General features: G+C 30.2%; 2 protein-coding genes across 5 annotated transcripts; both read right to left on the reverse strand.

Annotated features, from left to right (window-relative positions):
• Positions 1–177: 177 nt before the first annotated feature.
• Positions 178–6,803, reverse strand: LOC101510687 (uncharacterized). 4 transcript variants are annotated; one of them, XM_004515059.4, is made up of 7 exons: positions 6,670–6,803; positions 3,129–5,522; positions 2,932–3,017; positions 2,136–2,336; positions 1,509–1,733; positions 913–1,037; positions 178–526 (listed from the first exon to the last, which is right to left on the reverse strand). In XM_004515059.4, the coding sequence occupies exons 1-7, from the start codon at positions 6,670–6,672 to the stop codon at positions 432–434; spliced, it is 3,129 nt and encodes a 1,042-aa protein (XP_004515116.1). In that variant the 5' UTR covers positions 6,673–6,803; the 3' UTR covers positions 178–431. The 4 variants fall into 4 exon arrangements, with proteins under 4 accessions (XP_004515116.1, XP_004515117.1, XP_027186551.1 ...); XM_004515060.4 differs by lacking the exon at positions 913–1,037; XM_027330750.2 differs by lacking the exons at positions 178–526; positions 913–1,037 and having other exon boundaries at positions 1,590–1,828.
• A 5,386-nt stretch (positions 6,804–12,189) lies between these two features.
• Positions 12,190–13,624, reverse strand: LOC101511313 (protein MITOFERRINLIKE 1, chloroplastic). Its single transcript, XM_004515061.4, has one exon. It carries the CDS (start codon positions 13,540–13,542, stop codon positions 12,424–12,426), a length of 1,119 nt encoding a protein of 372 aa, XP_004515118.1. The 5' UTR covers positions 13,543–13,624; the 3' UTR covers positions 12,190–12,423.
• Positions 13,625–18,477: the final 4,853 nt, after the last annotated feature.

Below are 18,477 nucleotides of genomic sequence, written 5' to 3' on the forward strand. Positions count from 1 at the left end.
GAAAAAAAAACTTCAAAATCCAATCGCAAAATGAGTCAAACTTTCGTATGCATAATTTTGCATTTTAAAGTTTAAGGTTGAAGAAAATTAATTTTACAATGTAGACTTAAATCTTCCAGCACAGAACCAAATATTTATTAAGGTAGAAGAAACAATATAGAAATAAGAATTAATTCGTTTAGCCTAATCTTCTAATCATTTATAAATAGTTGAATACAAAATGTGTATTGAAATACTATTTCTGCTCCAGAAAACCATATTTAATTATCATAAAATTCTTAAAAAGATACATACAAAAATAAAAGCACCAACTTTTAAGAAAAACATAAACAAAATGGTGATTAGTGAAACTGTTATACATACATAAATTATGGGTAGATACACGTTACTACTATGCATTAATAATACAAAAACTACCACTACTCGTCAAACTATTCAAAGACACTAGCATCATGCATCATTGGTCTTGGATTTGATGCTTGCTTTCTTTTGAAAATTCCCCACAAGTAATATTTTGATTGAAATCCTGCAAAATGAGTAACATAAATATTTAGACACAATTAACAAACGTTAAAGTTGAAATGTTACCGTGGACCGCCATCACAGAGACAGGTGGTTCAAAGTCATCCAAAATTTTAAGGATCGACAACAAGCCTCATGACAGTTCTCTTGATCTTTATACTTAAGACAATAACTCAATTGAAGTCAGTTCGATAAAAATAAAGAGAAAACAAATATGTCTCTCAAAATTCAACTCGTTAAATCGACAACAATCAGGTTACTGTTTCAGTTGTAAAGATGAGTAGAGCTGTTTATTTACAATATTGTCGTCGATCATAGTTAGAGTTTCGAATAATTTTAATCTGTTGTCCCCATTAAAATTTGTCATATATGTAATGTAATGTAACTTACTCCTATATTGGGTTGGGAGCACTGTAGAAGGAAAAATTAAAAGCTCTGCTTTTTCAACACCAACTCTTATGGCAAGGTCACTGGTAATCATTTCATCAACCAACTGATCAAATGATCTCTCAACTCTGTAACAAGACATTAACATTTAATTTAATACAAGTTTAAATGAGAGCATAGAAAAATCATATAAGAACTATTTGGTTTGAAAAATATATATATTTTGTTTTAATTAATAATTATAATTTTTTTTCTACATTGTCTCTATGTTTTCATTTATAAAAAAAAAAAAAAAAAGTAAACACAATAAAAATAGAGTTGCATATGCATATGCATGATAAAAAAGGAGCCCTCCATTTTTCCATATTATACCATTAATTTAAAAATACAAAAAAATATTTATTGAATGTCAGTGTAAAATTAGTTTACGTGTACACTGACAATGCATATTGTTTAAATCCATACAAATACTTGAAAACAGAAAGAAAAAAAAAATGAAAATGAAAGTAACATTTCTATAATTAGTAGTGCAAACAAGAAATAAAAAAAATAAAAAAGTTTATCAAATCAAAACATGTTAAGTTTGTATAAAATGTCACCTTTCATTTTGAGGAAAGAAATAAATGGCAATGCTCTGGTTATTTGGTCCATATTTCTTGAAACTCTCAGGCCACACAGCTGATCTTTGAAGCAAGTCTGGATAAAGCACATTAGGGAGATGTCTTGCCTTCTCAAGAACTTTAGGGCACGCTAAAGTGGACAAATGGCCCATTAGTCTAGTGACTGTATCATCTAATCTTGGGTTGTAAAGCTTCAAACTTCCCCTATTGGCCAGAAAAATTCAACTTCAGACAATGCTTTCACCTTAGCAGTATGTTGCACCGACACCTTGGATCCAGTGTCTGACACCGACACGAAACTGACACATGTTATATTTAATCACGTGTTTTTAAATTATCATTGGTGTCTACACGTCAATGTCAGTGTCATGTCTGTCTCAGTTCTTCATACATAGCACTACTACCTTTGAACGAAGGCATGTCCAGTGTCTGATACCAACATGACACTGACATATGTTACATTTAATCACGTCTATTTTTAAAGTATTATTGGTGTCTACACGTCAATTTCAGTGTCATGTCTGTGTCGGTGCTTCATAGATAGCAACTACAAAATTCATTCAGCAACAAAAGAAGGTAACAGAAGTTGCAAAACAAATTTCTTACCTCCAGATTGGATCAGCAACAGGCTGTGGAGCAACAGCAGTCACACGATCCTCACTAGAATCAACTGCGGCGTTATTCATTCGAGATGGGAGAGGAAGAGTACACTGATCAGGATAAGCTGTGTGAACTTCCTTTACTTCACAATCCTCACAAAACCAAATAACCTCGTCGGTAAAAACCACAGGCCCATCTAAACAATACCTGAAAAGGTGAAGTTGAGGTGTATGAGGCCAAAAGGCATTTAAGAATGTGAAGCTACAACTATATAAAATGAAAAAGCTTCATGTGTATAAAAAAATGTGGAAAAATTAAATAAAACAGCATGATAAAATCTCTACACTTCTGATGCTGAGATAAAAGTCTGTCGTATTATTAATACAAATGAGTTGTTCACCAACTCAAACGAAGAGAATGGTAGTTATGTGCATCTAAATCATGTTTTAGATACATATTACCCTTATTTTCGTCTTTAGAATTCACCTTCAAACCAGTAGAAATTTAAAAGCATTACCATATTTGCAATAAAAATAGATGCATTTGCTACTTGAGTGCAACGATGAAAACCTGCTAAAATCATAATTTTCCAGACAATTTTACTAACATATTAAGATGAGATAGAAATAAAAAGTTTCAGGGTATGGATGCAAAGCAATGTATATCATTTCAATATTCTTAGGAGTCACATTTCATGATAGAAATAAAAGTGGTTGAATCTTTGACTATGCAGCAAAGTACGACGACTAAATTTATCTACAAGTACATGCAAGAGTAGATGGAAAGAGTAAGTAACAAGTACCTATGCAGTGAAACATCTTCACATTTCTTGCAATATACCAACGTCTCTACAAAGCCTTCATCACCACACTTAAGACAAACTGGGACCTGCAACAAGTAAGCAAAGTCTTACTGCAATGATTCATAAAAGCACATATTTTAAGAAAAAAGTACAGTAATATTTGATAATTTCATCGGAAATCGTAAAATAATACACACCTGAGGAATTTGAGCTATCCCTAACTCAGTGTCGGAAACAGGCATCTCAAGGTCAGCTTGAGGACTTTCATCTGAAGGGGCCTTCTCCACTAAAACTAATGCGAGCGGTTGAATATCTGTTTCATCGGTAGGAATTTGGCTCTCAGAACATGCTATGCCTTCGAATGCAAGTGGTGGTTCAAAACTTGACTCCGCTGCATGTGGTGGTTTGAATGCAAGTGGTTCTATAACTAATTCTATTGCTGCAGAATCAGAGTTCACAGAACCAGCAGGAGTGTGACTCTCCATCGAGATTGATTGTTGCTGATCATTTGAATCAACAGTATGATTCTGAATCTCATTATGAACTTCGTCTTCTGACATTTCTGTCTGTATAATTTGTCGACTTTTGGGTTCAAAACTTGATACAACTGCCACTGCTTCTGGTATGGATACCTGAGAAGCAATGGGAGATTGTGGTGGTGCTATTACTATTGCACCAGAATCAGAACACGTGTCTTCAATCGGGCTATTAGTATTAGAACCTGCAAGGGAATGATCATTTGTTTCCACACCACAATTCTGAACCTCGGGATGTTCTTCGCTTTCTGCCACTTCTGTCTGTGAATCAATTTGAATTTTGGGTTCGAAACTTGATCCAACTGTTGGTGATGGTGTGAATACCTGAGAAGTCACAGGACCTTGTGGTGATGCTATCAGTAGTGCAGCAGGGTCAGAACATTTATCTTCAGCCACAGTGCTAATATTAGAACCTGCAGAGGCATGCAATTCCGTTGAGATTGATTGCAACTGATCATTTGTTTCCACAGCAAAGTTCTGAATCTCATCATGTTCTTTTCCTTCTGGCATTGCTATTGGTGCAAAATCACAATTCATATACTCTGTCTCGGCACTAATATTAAAGCTTGCTGAGGCACTCAACTCTACTGGGGTTGATTGTTGCTGATCATTCATTTCCATAGTAGTATCTTGAAGCTCATGATGTTCTTTGCCTTTGGACTCTTGAGTCGGTGAGTCTGAGACATGCTGAAACTGTGGCTCGAAACTAGATTCTTCTACTGAGATTGGTGCCACTATAGGAGAAGCCACATGCCCTGATGGTGGTGTTAACTCAGGTATTTGGACAGGAGATTTGACTGAATTTGACAGATCATTGACCTTAGGTTTTGATGATTTCATGGGCCTTCTTATCCCATTATTCATCTTCATGTATTTACCTCCTGTGCCACCTCCAATTCTTTGCTTGAAACCATGATCCTTTGCACCAATGTTATCCCTGAATTTCCTTTTAAACCTTTCAGCTTTAACTTTCTTGTAACTAGGAGCTTCATGACTCGCATTTCCTACCTCAAAACCATGATCCTTTGCACAGGTGTTATCACTGTTTTTCCTTTCAGACCTTTCAGTTGGAACTTCCGAACTAGGAGCATCATAACTCACATTTTTTTCCTTGAAACTGTGATCCAGAGCACCAGTGTTATCCCCGAGTTTCCTTTTAGACCTTTCAGCTGGAACATCCTTGTAACTAGGAGCTTCATAATTCACATTTTCTTCCTTTAAACCGCAATCCTTTGTCCCAGTGTTATCCCTATTTTTCCTTTCAAACCTTTCAGTTGGAACTTTCTTGTACTCCAAACTACGAGCATCATCATCACTCACATTTTTTGCCATTAAACCACAAACCTTTGCACAAGTGTTATCCCTGTGTTTCCTTTTAGACCCTTCGTTTGGAAGTTCCTTGTACCTGAATCTACTATATTGTCCATTTGAAGTTTTATGTTTCGTTGATTGCTCACGTAGTTCTAAAATTCCTCGATGTTTCTTTCCATTATTATGTTCTTTCAAGTTCTTGCGAGGAAATGAAACATCACAAATTTCACAATGTATCCTTTGTAGTAGATATTGTACTGGGGGTGGGGCTACAGCAGGTATAGTTGGTTCCGGAATTTGATGTGGTAGGCCTTTTTCCGCATATTCTTTTGGCATTTGATGTGGTACGTGCATCATCTTATCAGTATAGCGTCCTGGCGTTTGATGCGGTAAATACCTATTATCGGCATAATATTCCGGTGCATGTTGTGGACGTTGTACTGAGGACGAGGCTACATTAGGAATATTTAGTTCTGGGATTTGATGTGGTAAACCCTTGTTAGCATATTTTTCTGGGATTTGATGTGGTAAACCCTTGTTAGCATATTTTTCTGGCATTTGAAGTGGGTAAGACCTGTTATCAGGAAAATATTGTGGCGCATGATGTGGTAAGTACTTGTTCTCAGCATAGTGGTGACCACGATCATTGGGAATTTGGTAAGGATGGTTAAAATGGCCTTGACTAAAATCATTGAATCGCATATCATTCCAGCCACCTCTATAATTGTTTCGAAAATTCCTATCCTGCAAATAAACAACATGAAGCAAGGTGTTAGATAAAAACCATTCATGTATCTCACCTAACAACTAATGCTTTGAAAACAGCTTATTCATGACATAGTGAAATAGCAATATCAATAGTATTAGAACTTCTGTTTTTTATGCAATAGAATCAAAGATTCTGTGAACAAGTGGTCTATAATATAATGCTTGTTGCTCCCACTCTTAAAAAAGTAGTTAAATTTCAGCAGAAGGCTGGGTGAGCCTATGCATTGTTCCTGACACATCTAACTTATTAAAAAATTTCACGAAATTTCAACCAAACTTCACTGTACATAGAGACAAAGTCAATTTGTTTCAAATATAGCAATTTCCATCAACATGAAACCTTGGGTGAGTTCTATACTCACCAACTTAACATATTTTATTCATTTACACTGAGTTGAGTAAAGAATAAGATTGGTAACTTTAAAAACGATAAAAGAACAAGAATTACGACATGCACAAACCAACACTCATCTCATGCACTCCAAAACCGCGTTCTATGATACAGATTATATGGCTATGCAGCATTTCAATTTGAGAGATTATTAAAAATCTAAAATTTCATTAATATCTATTGAGATTTTAAACATTACACAAAAATCAGAAAGTACAATCCTAACTTTACATATACATTCAAATCAATGTCGAAAATCAACAACAAAACAAACAAAAATAGAAAAAAAATATCAAAACCAAACAAGAAACTTTCACCACATAAAACCCCTTTCCAAACCCATTAATCATCCGTGCATTATATACCCTAATTCAGAATTCATTCATTCATATTCAAATTTCAACCTTTTCCGAAAACCCCAATTCAAAAAACTCATTTTTTAACAAAAAAAAAATATCACTCAAAACAAGGAGAATTATTCTAAAAAGAAAAAATTCAAAACCAAACAAAAAAACTTTCACCACCTAAAACCCCCTTAATCACTCATACGTTATTTACCCTAATTCTGATTCAATCCAATTCAACCCTTTCTCAATACAAAAAAGTTCAAAGAAGATATACAAAAAAAATTCTTAAAAATTCCATGTACACTGAAAAAGAGAAACAACAATCTATAAATTCATAAACTGAAATTAAAAGAAAGAATTAAAAAATAAAAATAAAAAAACAAACCATGGAGTGGAAATGACGAGAAAATAGAAGAGAGTAGTATCAAAAGGAAGAATAATAAGAATAATTGATGTGATTGTAAAGTCAGTGACTAAAGCGTGAAAACAGAAAAACCATATATAGGGTTTTACACAAAGATCATATCTTTTTTAAAGATATCTTTTTTTTTTATATCTTTTTTTATATATCCTCCAAAATACCCTTTTTTTTTTGGTTAGTTTTGATAATTATTATATCATTTTAATAATAGTTATTAATTATTTAATAAATTAATAAATAATACATTAAATAATATTAATAATAATAATAAATAATAATAATAATAAAAAATACATTAATAAATAATAATAATAAATTATTATTGTTATTATTAAAAATAATTAAAATTAAACTATATTATAAATTTCAAAGAAAATACATTAAAAAAAATTATATTAATAACATAAAACAAAATACATAAAATTATAGAATCTCATGCATTGAATGTGTCTCGTACATTACACTTTGATTGAAGTATCCACTTTAACTTTCATTACGCTTGTATATGTCATGTTAGAATTGAGTATGATTATGTGACAATGTACAATTTATGCATGTATGAGATGCATATTTAATGTATGAGTTCCGTTAATTTAATGTATTTTATTTTATATTATTAATATAACTTTTTTTTCTTTTTTAATGTATTTTCTTTAAAATTTATAATATAATTTACTAATTTAATTTTAATTATAATCATTTTTAATAATAATAATAATTATTATTTATTAAGTTTTATTTATTATTATTATTATTTATTAATGTATTATTTATTATTATTATTTAATTATTTTTAATTTATTAAATAATTAATAATAATTATTAAATAATTAATAATTATTATTAAAATGATATAATAATTATTAAAATGAGTCAACAAAAAAATTAAATCTAAATGCGAGGTTGTCTAATTCAAAAAAAAAAGAAAATTAACAAAAAATAATCACTCAAAACAAAGAGAATGATTCTAAAAAGGAAAAAGAAAAATTCAAAACCAAAAAAGAAACTTTCACCACCTAAAAACACTTTAATCACTCATACGTTATTTACCCTAATTCTAATTCAATCTAATTCAACCCTTTCTCAATACAAATAGATTCAAAGAAAATATAAATAAAAAAATTAAAAATTAACAAAAAATTCTTAAAAATTTCACATACAACAAAAAAGAGAAACAACAATCTATAAATTCATAAACTGAAATTAAAAAGAAAGAATAAAAAAAAAAACAAAACTAATCATTAGTGTGAAAATGATAAGAAAAATGAAGAGAGTGTAGAAAGAGAGAATAAAAAGAAGAATCGATTTGATTGTAAAATGAATGAATGAAGCTGAAAACAAAAATAATATATAGTTTTTTTAATAGAGTAAAAAAGAAGTATGCATATAAAGACAATCACGAAAAATAAAGAAGTAAGTAACTAGGTTTTTACACAAAATCATATCTTTCTTTAAACATATATATATTTTTTTTTATAAAATATATTGTGTAAGTCATACATAAGAATCTTTTAGTTATTTAATATGAGAAAAGATAAACTAGATTTTCAATATAAAATTTGTCAAAATATTTTTAATAGAAAATAAAATAAAAAAATATTAACGAGTTGTCATATAACATTTTTTTAGTGAATTTATAGGACATTATTTTACGAGAATAAAAAATAAAATTTTATTTTAAAACTTAAACAATGCTCTTGTGAGACTCTTAACCAAGACACAAAGAAAAAACTATTAAAATGATTATAAAAACAAAAGATTTTGTTTTGAAAATAAAAAGACATTGAAAAGTTATGATTAGATGTCAATGTATATTATTAATCTTACAAAACATTAAACTTATGTCAAACTATTATGAGGGCAAATTTCTGTATGATAGACTTATATTGTTTATGAATATCAAAGTTAAGTTTTATATAGACAGTTTTGTGTATCTTTGTTGATTATTGAATTCTTAATATCCATTGAAGGCTTTTTGAATCATAAAAATTAGTTTAAATTTTTTATCTTATTTTGTATAATATTAGATGTATAGTAGTAATATTTTTTAAATCATTTTCAAACGAATTTTGAAAACTTAGTTCGATTCAGAAGTTGCACGAATCGACTCATATGTGATCTGAAATTGATTTGGGATCTTTTACATAAGTGATTAATCGATTAACTTGTGAGTTGCCAAATTTTTTGTAAGTTGAATGGATTAACTTAAACATTGCATGAATCAATTCATGCAACCCGGGGTTGAAATCCTGGATTTTTGAATCATTTATGAATCATTCATATCTTGTGTTAATCTATTTACACAAATGTTAGAAATTTTGTTATGTTTTGTTTTTTTTAATTACAGATTAGTTATTTTAATTGTATTATTTTATATTTTCTTAACTGAACCATTTCTTATAAAAAAAAACCAATATATTTCTTCATTTCAAATCTAACACTTTCATTCATTTTTATGTCTGCTTTTATAATTAAAGAGTGTGTATTCAATTAAAGAGTATGCGTTCAATTTAAAGGTGTTGGGTTAGATTTTTTGAACGGTGTTTTCATAAAAATCTAATTTTTTAGCATTTAGAGAAAAAAAATTATTTATATAAGCATTGTAATTTAATTATCCACGAATTATTGTAAACATTCATATTGCATAAATGAAGAAATGCTAATTTATATTAAATGATAATCGAATATTTTTTTTTCATTGTGAGAACAAGTATATGAACCAAGATAAAAATATCGGTGTGATCTTTATTTTATTTTTTTTTATCTTTTATTTATGTGTTTTATATTTTTGTTTCATTTTATTCTTGATGTTTTGAGGCGATAAAATAATTTTCTTATTTGATACAAAAGTTTGTTTTAGAAAAAAATTATATTTTCGACTTTATTCATGAAATTAAATGGTATTTTAAAATCTGATTTTGAATGAATTCAATTATCATTTAATATTATAAAAATTTAATTTTCATTATTTAAATTTTTTTATCTTTTCAAATGGATACTAACTTTTTAATTAAATTGATTTATTGAATCAAAATTGAAACTATAGTTCAATTGGTGAATCAATCAATCAAACAAGGATGAAAAATTACTTGGCTTGGTAGATGAAGCTTGCATAATAAGATAAAGAGTTATTAAACACCCTATCAACTTTAGCACAAGATCACATGATGTGATTGAAAGATGTAACTTTGCTAATTAAAGATAAAAAAAAAAAAAAAAAAATTGATTTCACTAGAGATAGAAAGAAAAAATTGTCCAACACACGACTTTGTTATTTTCTCTCCTAAACTTTGATCATTAATCATTTTTGGTATTTTTGAATATCTATCATAACTAAAAATTGAACCACTAAAAATGTCACTGTCCTACTAAAATTGAACCAATAAAAAACTTGGTACATGTTTTTATATTTTGCTATTTGACTTTGATGATTTTATATTTGGCTATATTTGACTTTGTTGATATGAACTTACATAATAAAATGATAAAGTGCTATTAAACATCATTTAATTCATTTGCATAGATAATTAAAATCACATGCTTTCACACACTCATTAACTTGTATAATAAAGTTGTTTTTGACTTTTCCTTTTTAAAGTATACACGTGTCCTCTATCGGGGTTATGTCTAGCTAATTAAGGAGAAGAAGTTCACATAATCAAAGGATAAAAATTGATTTCATTGGGGATATAAATAGAAAGTTATGCAACATTAGTCTTTGCTATTTTGGTTTTTGAACTTTGTTCATTTATCATTTTTTGTTTGTTTGTATTTTTGAATATTTCATTGTTGTAGCAAAAATTGAACCAATAAAAATGTCATTATTGTACTAAAATTGAACCCAAAAAAGTTAAAATGAATTTTTATATTTTGTTATTTATTTTTCTCATAAAGAAATATTAGATTGATAGATTGCCAATTATGGTTGGCATGAATAATTGTCATTTGCGCTCGTTACAACTAAGGTTTTAGTTCAAATTAAGCTCTAAAATAATTAATTTTAAATGTTTAATCAAAGGATAGAAGTAGAAAGGATAAAAAAGTTATTTGATTTTGTGGATAAAAACTTGCATAATCAAAGGATAAAAAGTTATTCACCATCATTTGCATAGATAATTGGGTTTACATGTTTTCACACATTCGTGAACATGTAAAATAATGCTGCTTTTCACTTTTCCATTTTATAGTATATTTGTCTCCTCTCTTTGGGTAATGGCTTGTAGTTAGGAAGCAAGAAATGGTAGCACAAGATCACATTATGTGCTTGCAAGCATTAACTTTTCTAATTAAGGAGGAGAAGTTATTATAATCATGGGATAAAAACAAATTGATTTAACTGGAGATAGAAATAGAAAGTTGTGCCACACCTGTCATTTATCATTTTAGAAAGATAAACTTCGTTAGTTTCTCTTTTGAACTTTGTTCATTTGTCATTTTTTGTATTTTTGAATATGTTGTTATCATAAAAATAAAAAAAAAACACTCTGCAGCATGTGATACTCATAATAATGCATGGATGCATAATCTAGTCTTAAACTCCAACAATGACTTAACACTATTCTCATTCAGAGAAAATAAAAACAATATATCACTCAAATAGGTAGACAAACTCCCAACTACATGTACAGCTAGGATATTAAACAAGAATAAACTATCCATATATTGTAAATATCAGTGAAATTTAGTATTTTTAGAGTTTAAAGGATTGAAATAAGCCATGTATTTTATATAAATAAAAAAAATTGGAGAAGGGAAAATTATTATTAACTAAAATAACATGACTATTTTACAACTGTGCCCGATAATATTTGAACTCCGTCTCTTGAGGTTACAAGACTAAATTCTTACCACTCAATTAACACACCATGAACAACTGAAATAAGCTCTTGGCTTAGGATTTAGAATAATATTACATCCATGTTCTGTCAATAGACTGATTTTCCCTTTATGAAAACCAAACTATTATCTCAGAATTTTGTTAAATTCTACAATAAGACATAGCATAGCAGTATTATTAGTATTATTGGTTGTTCACTTGTTCTTAACCCCTGCCTTTGGAAACCATACATATTAATCTATCACAACGTTGAGGCATGTCTAATTTAGAAGAGATTCTGATAAAGATCGATCCAGATAACAATAAGCATCCAATATGTTAGATGTTTGAACATCCAAGCAAAATGCAATAACTATGGAGAAATACATATTAACATGGTTCAATCTATACAATTCTTAGAAATATATTTCTAGAATCATTGTAGCAAGTAACCAAGCCTAAACTTCAGCACAAGCCATGCATCATTTTGTTTTAGCTTTTTAACGGTATCAATAATTCATTGCAAGCACAAAAACAAAAATCAAGTTGATTCCTCTCAAAAAATAAGCAAGATAGAACCATATAATATCTAAACAAATAAACCACCAATGCCACAAACTATAACTACAGCCACCAATCTATACAGTTTCAAAATCAACACATTCATGTCAACAACTAATGCATAATATCATAAACTATAGAAACCAATTTCAACTCTTCAAATATCATCAACATTCCAGTGTTGTCAATCGCAAATAACATAAAATAGTATTTTTCAAATTATACTACGCCGCTTACGCAACAATGCTATAGCCCCTCTATAGACAACATATTAAACTAAAAATAACATACCTCGTAACAATAGCGATTTATTCAAATTTCCGCCACTATTTAACAACAACTCAAGTACTAGAAACAACAACTGCCTCCAATTCCTTCCTCTTAACATACTCATTCAAAATAGCAACCCTAGCAGTTTCAAAAGCAAAATAACCCAAAGCAGAAAAACAAGCACTATGAACAACCCTAGGACCCATACCACTAGTCAAACCAATCCAACCTTCTTCCCTCAAAATCTCCCTAACCATATCCGAAACCCCGCCATACATAACCGTCGCAACTTTCCCAACCGCCTCCCCATGAGCCTGCGTCATCAACCTAGTCTTCACCACATCCAACGGCGTCGTCAACGATGCCGATATCGCTCCCGCCAACGCCCCACAAATCACACTCTGAAACGGTTCTAAATAATTCTTATCCGTTTTCTTCATAACCGCTAATTTCAAATACTCAAACGATGAATAACTTAAAACACCAGCAGGTAAATTTCTCAACAATGTGGCTGAATAACCTTTGTATAAACCCAAAACGCCGTCGTTTTGGAGAATTTTAATTAAAACTTCATAAGACCTACCTTTAGCACCAGCTTGCATTCTCTGTGTTATTAATTCTTTCGGTACCATTACCGCCGACGATAGGACGTTACCTAACGCGCCTGACATCGGCGGTATTAGTACTTTGGGGAAGTGTTGGAGGCCACTGAGAAACGACTTTGAGAATTCGCAAGTTCCGAAGTAAATTGCGGACGAAGCTGTGGACCCCACTACAACGGCTGAGAATCCGCTGTAGAAACCGAGGATGCCGTTAGTGGTGAACGTTTTGGAAACTGCGTCGAGGGTATTTTTGTAAATTTGGGAGGCGCCTTTTGTTTGCATCTTGGTTTTGATTGTGTCGAGTGGGTGGAGACATGCGTAGGTGAATGCGCCGGCTATTCCGCCGGCGGATGCGCCGATGAATGCGCGTTCGAGGACGGTGAGGTTTTTTAGGAGGATTTGGGGGATTCGTTTAGGTCGGGTCGGGTCGGAGATTGTGGCGAAGGGAGGAGAGTGGTGGGTGAGAGTGAGGGTTGTGAAATGGTTGATGAGGGAATTGAAATCTGTTAGGGTTGTTGAGAGTTGGTTGGGTTTTGGAGATGGAAAGCCGAGTGAAGATGAGATCCTAGCCTCCATTGAAGAAGACATTAGAGTTTGTGTTGTAGGTGGAGAAACACGAAGGCGAGAAAACTACAACCTCATCGTTTCGTTTTTTCCAACCTTTATTACTCAAAAAAACAAACTAAATAATAATATTAATAAATGAGATATTATCAAAAATATTATTTAAATATAAAAATAAAAAATGAGATTTTTGCGAAACTATTATTGTCCAACAAAATGCGTTTAGGAGTTTGGAATTGTTGTACTAGAAGCATTAGGTTGTTGCGTCTTAGTTGGAAGTTATTGGAGTTGTATAGATTTTTTATTTGAGTATTTTTCTTTTATCATTCGTTTTGTGTTGTCAAATAGAGTTTTCTCGACTTTTTTATAGTTATTTTATGTTATTTTTCATGGTAGTTGATCTACTACTCTTAGCGAGCTCTTCTTGATTTCAAATTTCCATACATGTGTCTTTACTACTTTGCTTTGTTTTCAACAATTTTATACTTTCTTGTTTTTTTATCCTTTCATCCTAGGGTTATTCTTCTTGATTTTCCTACATAGTTCCACAATGGTAGAGGTTTCCTCACATTGTTATTGGTGACTTCTTGGCCTTAGTGGTGGTTCCAAACCTTAGATTTTAATTAATCTATTTGTTTTATGTTCCCCTCTATTTTGTGGTTTTTGGGGAGGAATGTGTGGGAAGTGGCATGTTGTTCTCGTCTAATGATGGATGACTGCGAAGTTTGAGAGCGACCATGGACGAGACATTTTCTTTTCCCTTCACTTGAATACAAGTAGAGAAAACTCAATTTCCTTGAGATCTTATGATGGATGATTGTGAAGTTTGAGAGCGGTCACGAAGGAGGCATTTTCTTTGCCTTTCACTTGAACACAAGTGGAGAAAACTCATTTTCCTCCAGATGGTCTTTTTATTCCCCTCGAATATTGGGAATTATCTATAGGCGTTCGAGAACATTTGGGTATAATTTTAGTGTTTTCATCATCAGACCATAATATGATTATTATTATCGAAAGATTGTTTGCTCAGTTTGACATGGAGAAGTCATTGTGAAGGAAAATATATATATCATGTCCCTGATAGTGATGTATGTCGATGGCTAGTTAGTCATACCTCGAGATGTTGAAGAAACTCATCACATTGTCGAGATATAACTAGAAATTGACGTTGAAGATTAAGACAATTGTGTACCTATTTAGTTTTATTTGTCTGTATTTGTATTGTAGTTTGTACCATCGAGGTAAACATCTTTTGGCTTTGTATTTGTAACTTTGGGATAATTAATTTTTTGCTTTGATGTTTAAATTGTCTCATAATTTGGAAATTGGATGCTTGTTTTTCTCTGTTCATTATACTCGTCCTTTTAACCATCATGTGGTTGCAATATCGCTTCGATCTCGAGACTTGTGAATTTCAGAAACTATGATATTGTCTTGAACTCTTGGATTGATGTCGACGTAATGGTGTAATCATTGGAAACTCATTGGCTAGTTGAGAAGTGAGATCTACCATAAAGGTGCCACTAATACTTGCTAAATAACATATTGAGCTACCTGAGTTTTCTTTGACAACATTAATATATATGTTGGGCAAGCTTATCCCTCGTTCATTGGGGGAAAAAATAGATTGTTGATATTTTTGATTGTTGACTCAAAATCTCTTTTTCATGTTTTGAAGATAACAAACTACTTAATTGGAGTAGTCAATATTTTGATCTTAAGTGTTTTTCTAATCAAGATTAAAAGAATAGATCATAAAGCTATCTTCATAAGGAAATAACTCATCCTTAAAATGAGTACGACAATTTATCATAATAAATCATCTCAACAAAAGCCACATGATCAAGAGAGTTCATGCATGATCCCTCGAAGGAGATGAAAATAAAATATACTCAAGTTGCATCCTATTTTGTGAATCAAACGATGAATTTTTCAAATATGAGGACGAACATTCATTATCTTCATATTTTACAGAAAAGTACAACAATTAAAGGTGATAAAGTATAAAAGTAGTTGAACTTGACAAGACTTGCACACTGTTCAAGGATCAACTAAAGCAAAAACTATCGGTCACAGGTTCCCAAAAAAGGCAACTAGGTCATTTTGTGGGATTCTCAAGCAATTGTTGGAGGACAAGAAAAATACATTTTGATAGAGGACACGTTGCATTAAGTCATCCTCTCAACATGAATAAAGTGATGATATAGTTTGAATGATTGTTTTGCAATTAAGATAAATGGTGGGACAACTCAATAACAATTGTATTTTGCTTGTTCACATTTTTCAATGCTCTAAGACATCTATAAATATACAAACCTTCAGCCTCAAAATATCGAGAGAATCATCTGCACCAAAAAATCCAAGTTATTCAAGCTATCAATCATTCTTTTCACACAATCTTCAAACCTAAACTGATAACATGATCAACTTATTGAGTGTGTCACATACAACTTATCATTATTGTTATATATTTGTGAGTTGTAATTTGATCCCAATAGAACCAATCACATACCCATTTGTATATCCTCAAATTCATATAAATGTAAGTTATTGTGTAAGCCTTATGAGGTTAGACATGGCAAAATATTAATCACGTTATTCTCTATGTCGAAATTTGCTATCAAATATTTCTTGATTTTATTCATTTAGTTTCTAATTCATCCCGATATTACCGACTTAATGTCATTTTAGTCTCTACAAATATCTATTGAGGGATAAATTTGGTTAACAATTTACAATTTTAGGAATCACTGTAGAATATAAATAATGCGGGGGGCTATGTTGATATAGTTATATAATTTCAATAATCAATTTAGGTATTTTTTTCTATTTTTATTTTACTAATTTCAAGGTTTAAATTGATAGTGAATTTGAAAACACTACAACGATGCTTTAATTTTATTAGTTTTAAAGTATAATTTTGTTTTTATTTTTTTTTATTAATATCACATTTGTAAATCAAAATTTTGCTAAACTTATTTTCAATTTAAATATATACTAAAAAATTGAACTCAAATTGAATTGATTAAAAATATTCGAATATCATTTTTGTTTGAAATATTTTACTTGAATTTACTTAACTCTTAGAATATCTTATAACTAAACTATGAATTAACCGTCTCTTTCTTCCAATGGTTAAGATAAAATATACTTTTTATTTATTTATTTATTTATTTATCTATTTACTCTGCCTATTTTATAAGCACCTTTTGTTTTTTTTATTTTAAAATGTATATTAAGAAAAACAGGTAGTTAATAAAATGTGTCTATTTTGCGTGTAGACGTTTTTGAAATACCTTTTGTATATGGATGTGTGTAACTTTTACTTTTTGTATTCTAAGAAAAATAAATTGTATTAATAAATTTGAAATAAATAATCATACATCTAGTAACGTGAAATATAATTTATATTTAGGGACAATTTCTTTTACAAAATGTGTTTATAAAGAGGGACAAATATCATGTTTATTTTGTATTTTTCTTCTGCTTTGACCAGTTGCATTTTTGACAAACTTCCACTCTCTCTCTATTGATTAGATGTAGAAAATGTTAAAATCTTAAAGAAAATAGTTTTTTATTCACGTTTTCTGTATTGAAATATTGCATTTTGCTGTTAAAATTAGAATTTGTTAAGATTAAGTTTGATGATTTTTTATTCAAGTCGATAGACCCGTTTAGAGGTTGAAGGTGAAATTTGTCATTTTAATCAACAAAAAAGTTGACATTATTTTTGTTGTTCTATGCAATTTTCTTTTAGCGTGTTCAACTCTTTAACTGACATTATAAGCCCCGAGCGAATTTATTATGCATACACACATTTTAATTTCGATGGTCCGTAGGCATTACAATTAGAGCTGTCAATTTGACAAACTCTTTAATTATTGGCCTTAGTCTATATGTCGGAGAGATGTCAAAATATTTTATAATTTAAAAGGCCCTAAAAAAGAAAGTCTCCTAAAATTTAGTGGGCCTATAGCCCACGTTTAAAAAAAAAAAGATATTTATTTTGAAAAAAAATTTTGACAATTTTTTTTTATTTTTTCATCGATACAAAAGTTTCATTTTTTTTATAAAAAATTATTTTTAATTTTTTTTATTAAAAAAAAATTGATTTATTTTTTTTCGAGAAAAAAACTCAATTTTTTATTTATTTTTCTCACAAAATTTTTTAAAAAAAAAAATATTTTTAAAATTTTTTCGATAAATTTTCAAAAAAAAAAAGTTCAAAATTTTATTTAGAAAAATTTTCAAAATTATCAAAATATTGGGGGTTTATAAGCCCCTGAGTTCCCTCTCTTAAACCCCATAAAATAATAGGCCGAGATTTTAAAAAAATTATTTTGACAAGAGGCCTAGAAGTTTAATAGAAAAAAATTGGCTTAATTGCACTTTTGGTCCCCCTATTATAGGTGAAAATTGAAAGTAGTCCCCCCATTTTGTTTCTCTCCAGTTTTAGTCCCCCAAACAAAATTTGAGTCCAAATCATCATGAGTTGGCATTTTTTTAATGACGTGTCAAAAAAAAGCTGATGTGGCAGACGCATACGTGGAATAAAATTATTATTATATTATTTCTAATTAAAAAATATAATTTATATTTTTAAAATCAATATTATAATTGTTAAAAATTATTATTACAAATAAAATTTATTTGTTATAATTAAATTAAAAGAAAAACACCCAAAATCCAAAATCCTTCCCAAATGAAAATCAAAAGGATTCACTCAAGAGCCCTAAAACCATTCTGAACCCTAAAATCAAGAACCCTAAAACCATTCTGAACCCTAAAATCAAGAACCCTAAAACCATTCTGAACCCTAAAATCAAGAACCCTAAAACCATTCTGAACCCTAAAATCAAGAACCCTAAAACCATTCTGAACCCTAAAATCAAGAACCCTAAAACCATTCTGAACCCTAAAATCAAGAACCCTAAAACCATTCTGAATCCATCACTGATT

This window comes from Cicer arietinum, chromosome 8 (assembly GCF_000331145.2).
Source record: "Cicer arietinum cultivar CDC Frontier isolate Library 1 chromosome 8, Cicar.CDCFrontier_v2.0, whole genome shotgun sequence".
Lineage (NCBI taxonomy): Eukaryota > Viridiplantae > Streptophyta > Magnoliopsida > Fabales > Fabaceae > Cicer > Cicer arietinum.

Coding starts and splice junctions, on each gene's coding strand:
- LOC101510687 (XM_004515059.4), bottom strand. Junction 3,018..3,128: donor GGATAGCTCAAATTCCTCAG/GTGTGTATTATT, acceptor TACTTGTTGCAG/GTCCCAGTTTGTCTTAAGTG. Junction 2,337..2,931: donor GAAGATGTTTCACTGCATAG/GTACTTGTTACT, acceptor TCACCTTTTCAG/GTATTGTTTAGATGGGCCTG.
- LOC101511313 (XM_004515061.4), bottom strand. CDS start 13,542: ATGTCTTCTTCAATGGAGGCTAGGATCTCATCTTCACTCGGCTTTCCA.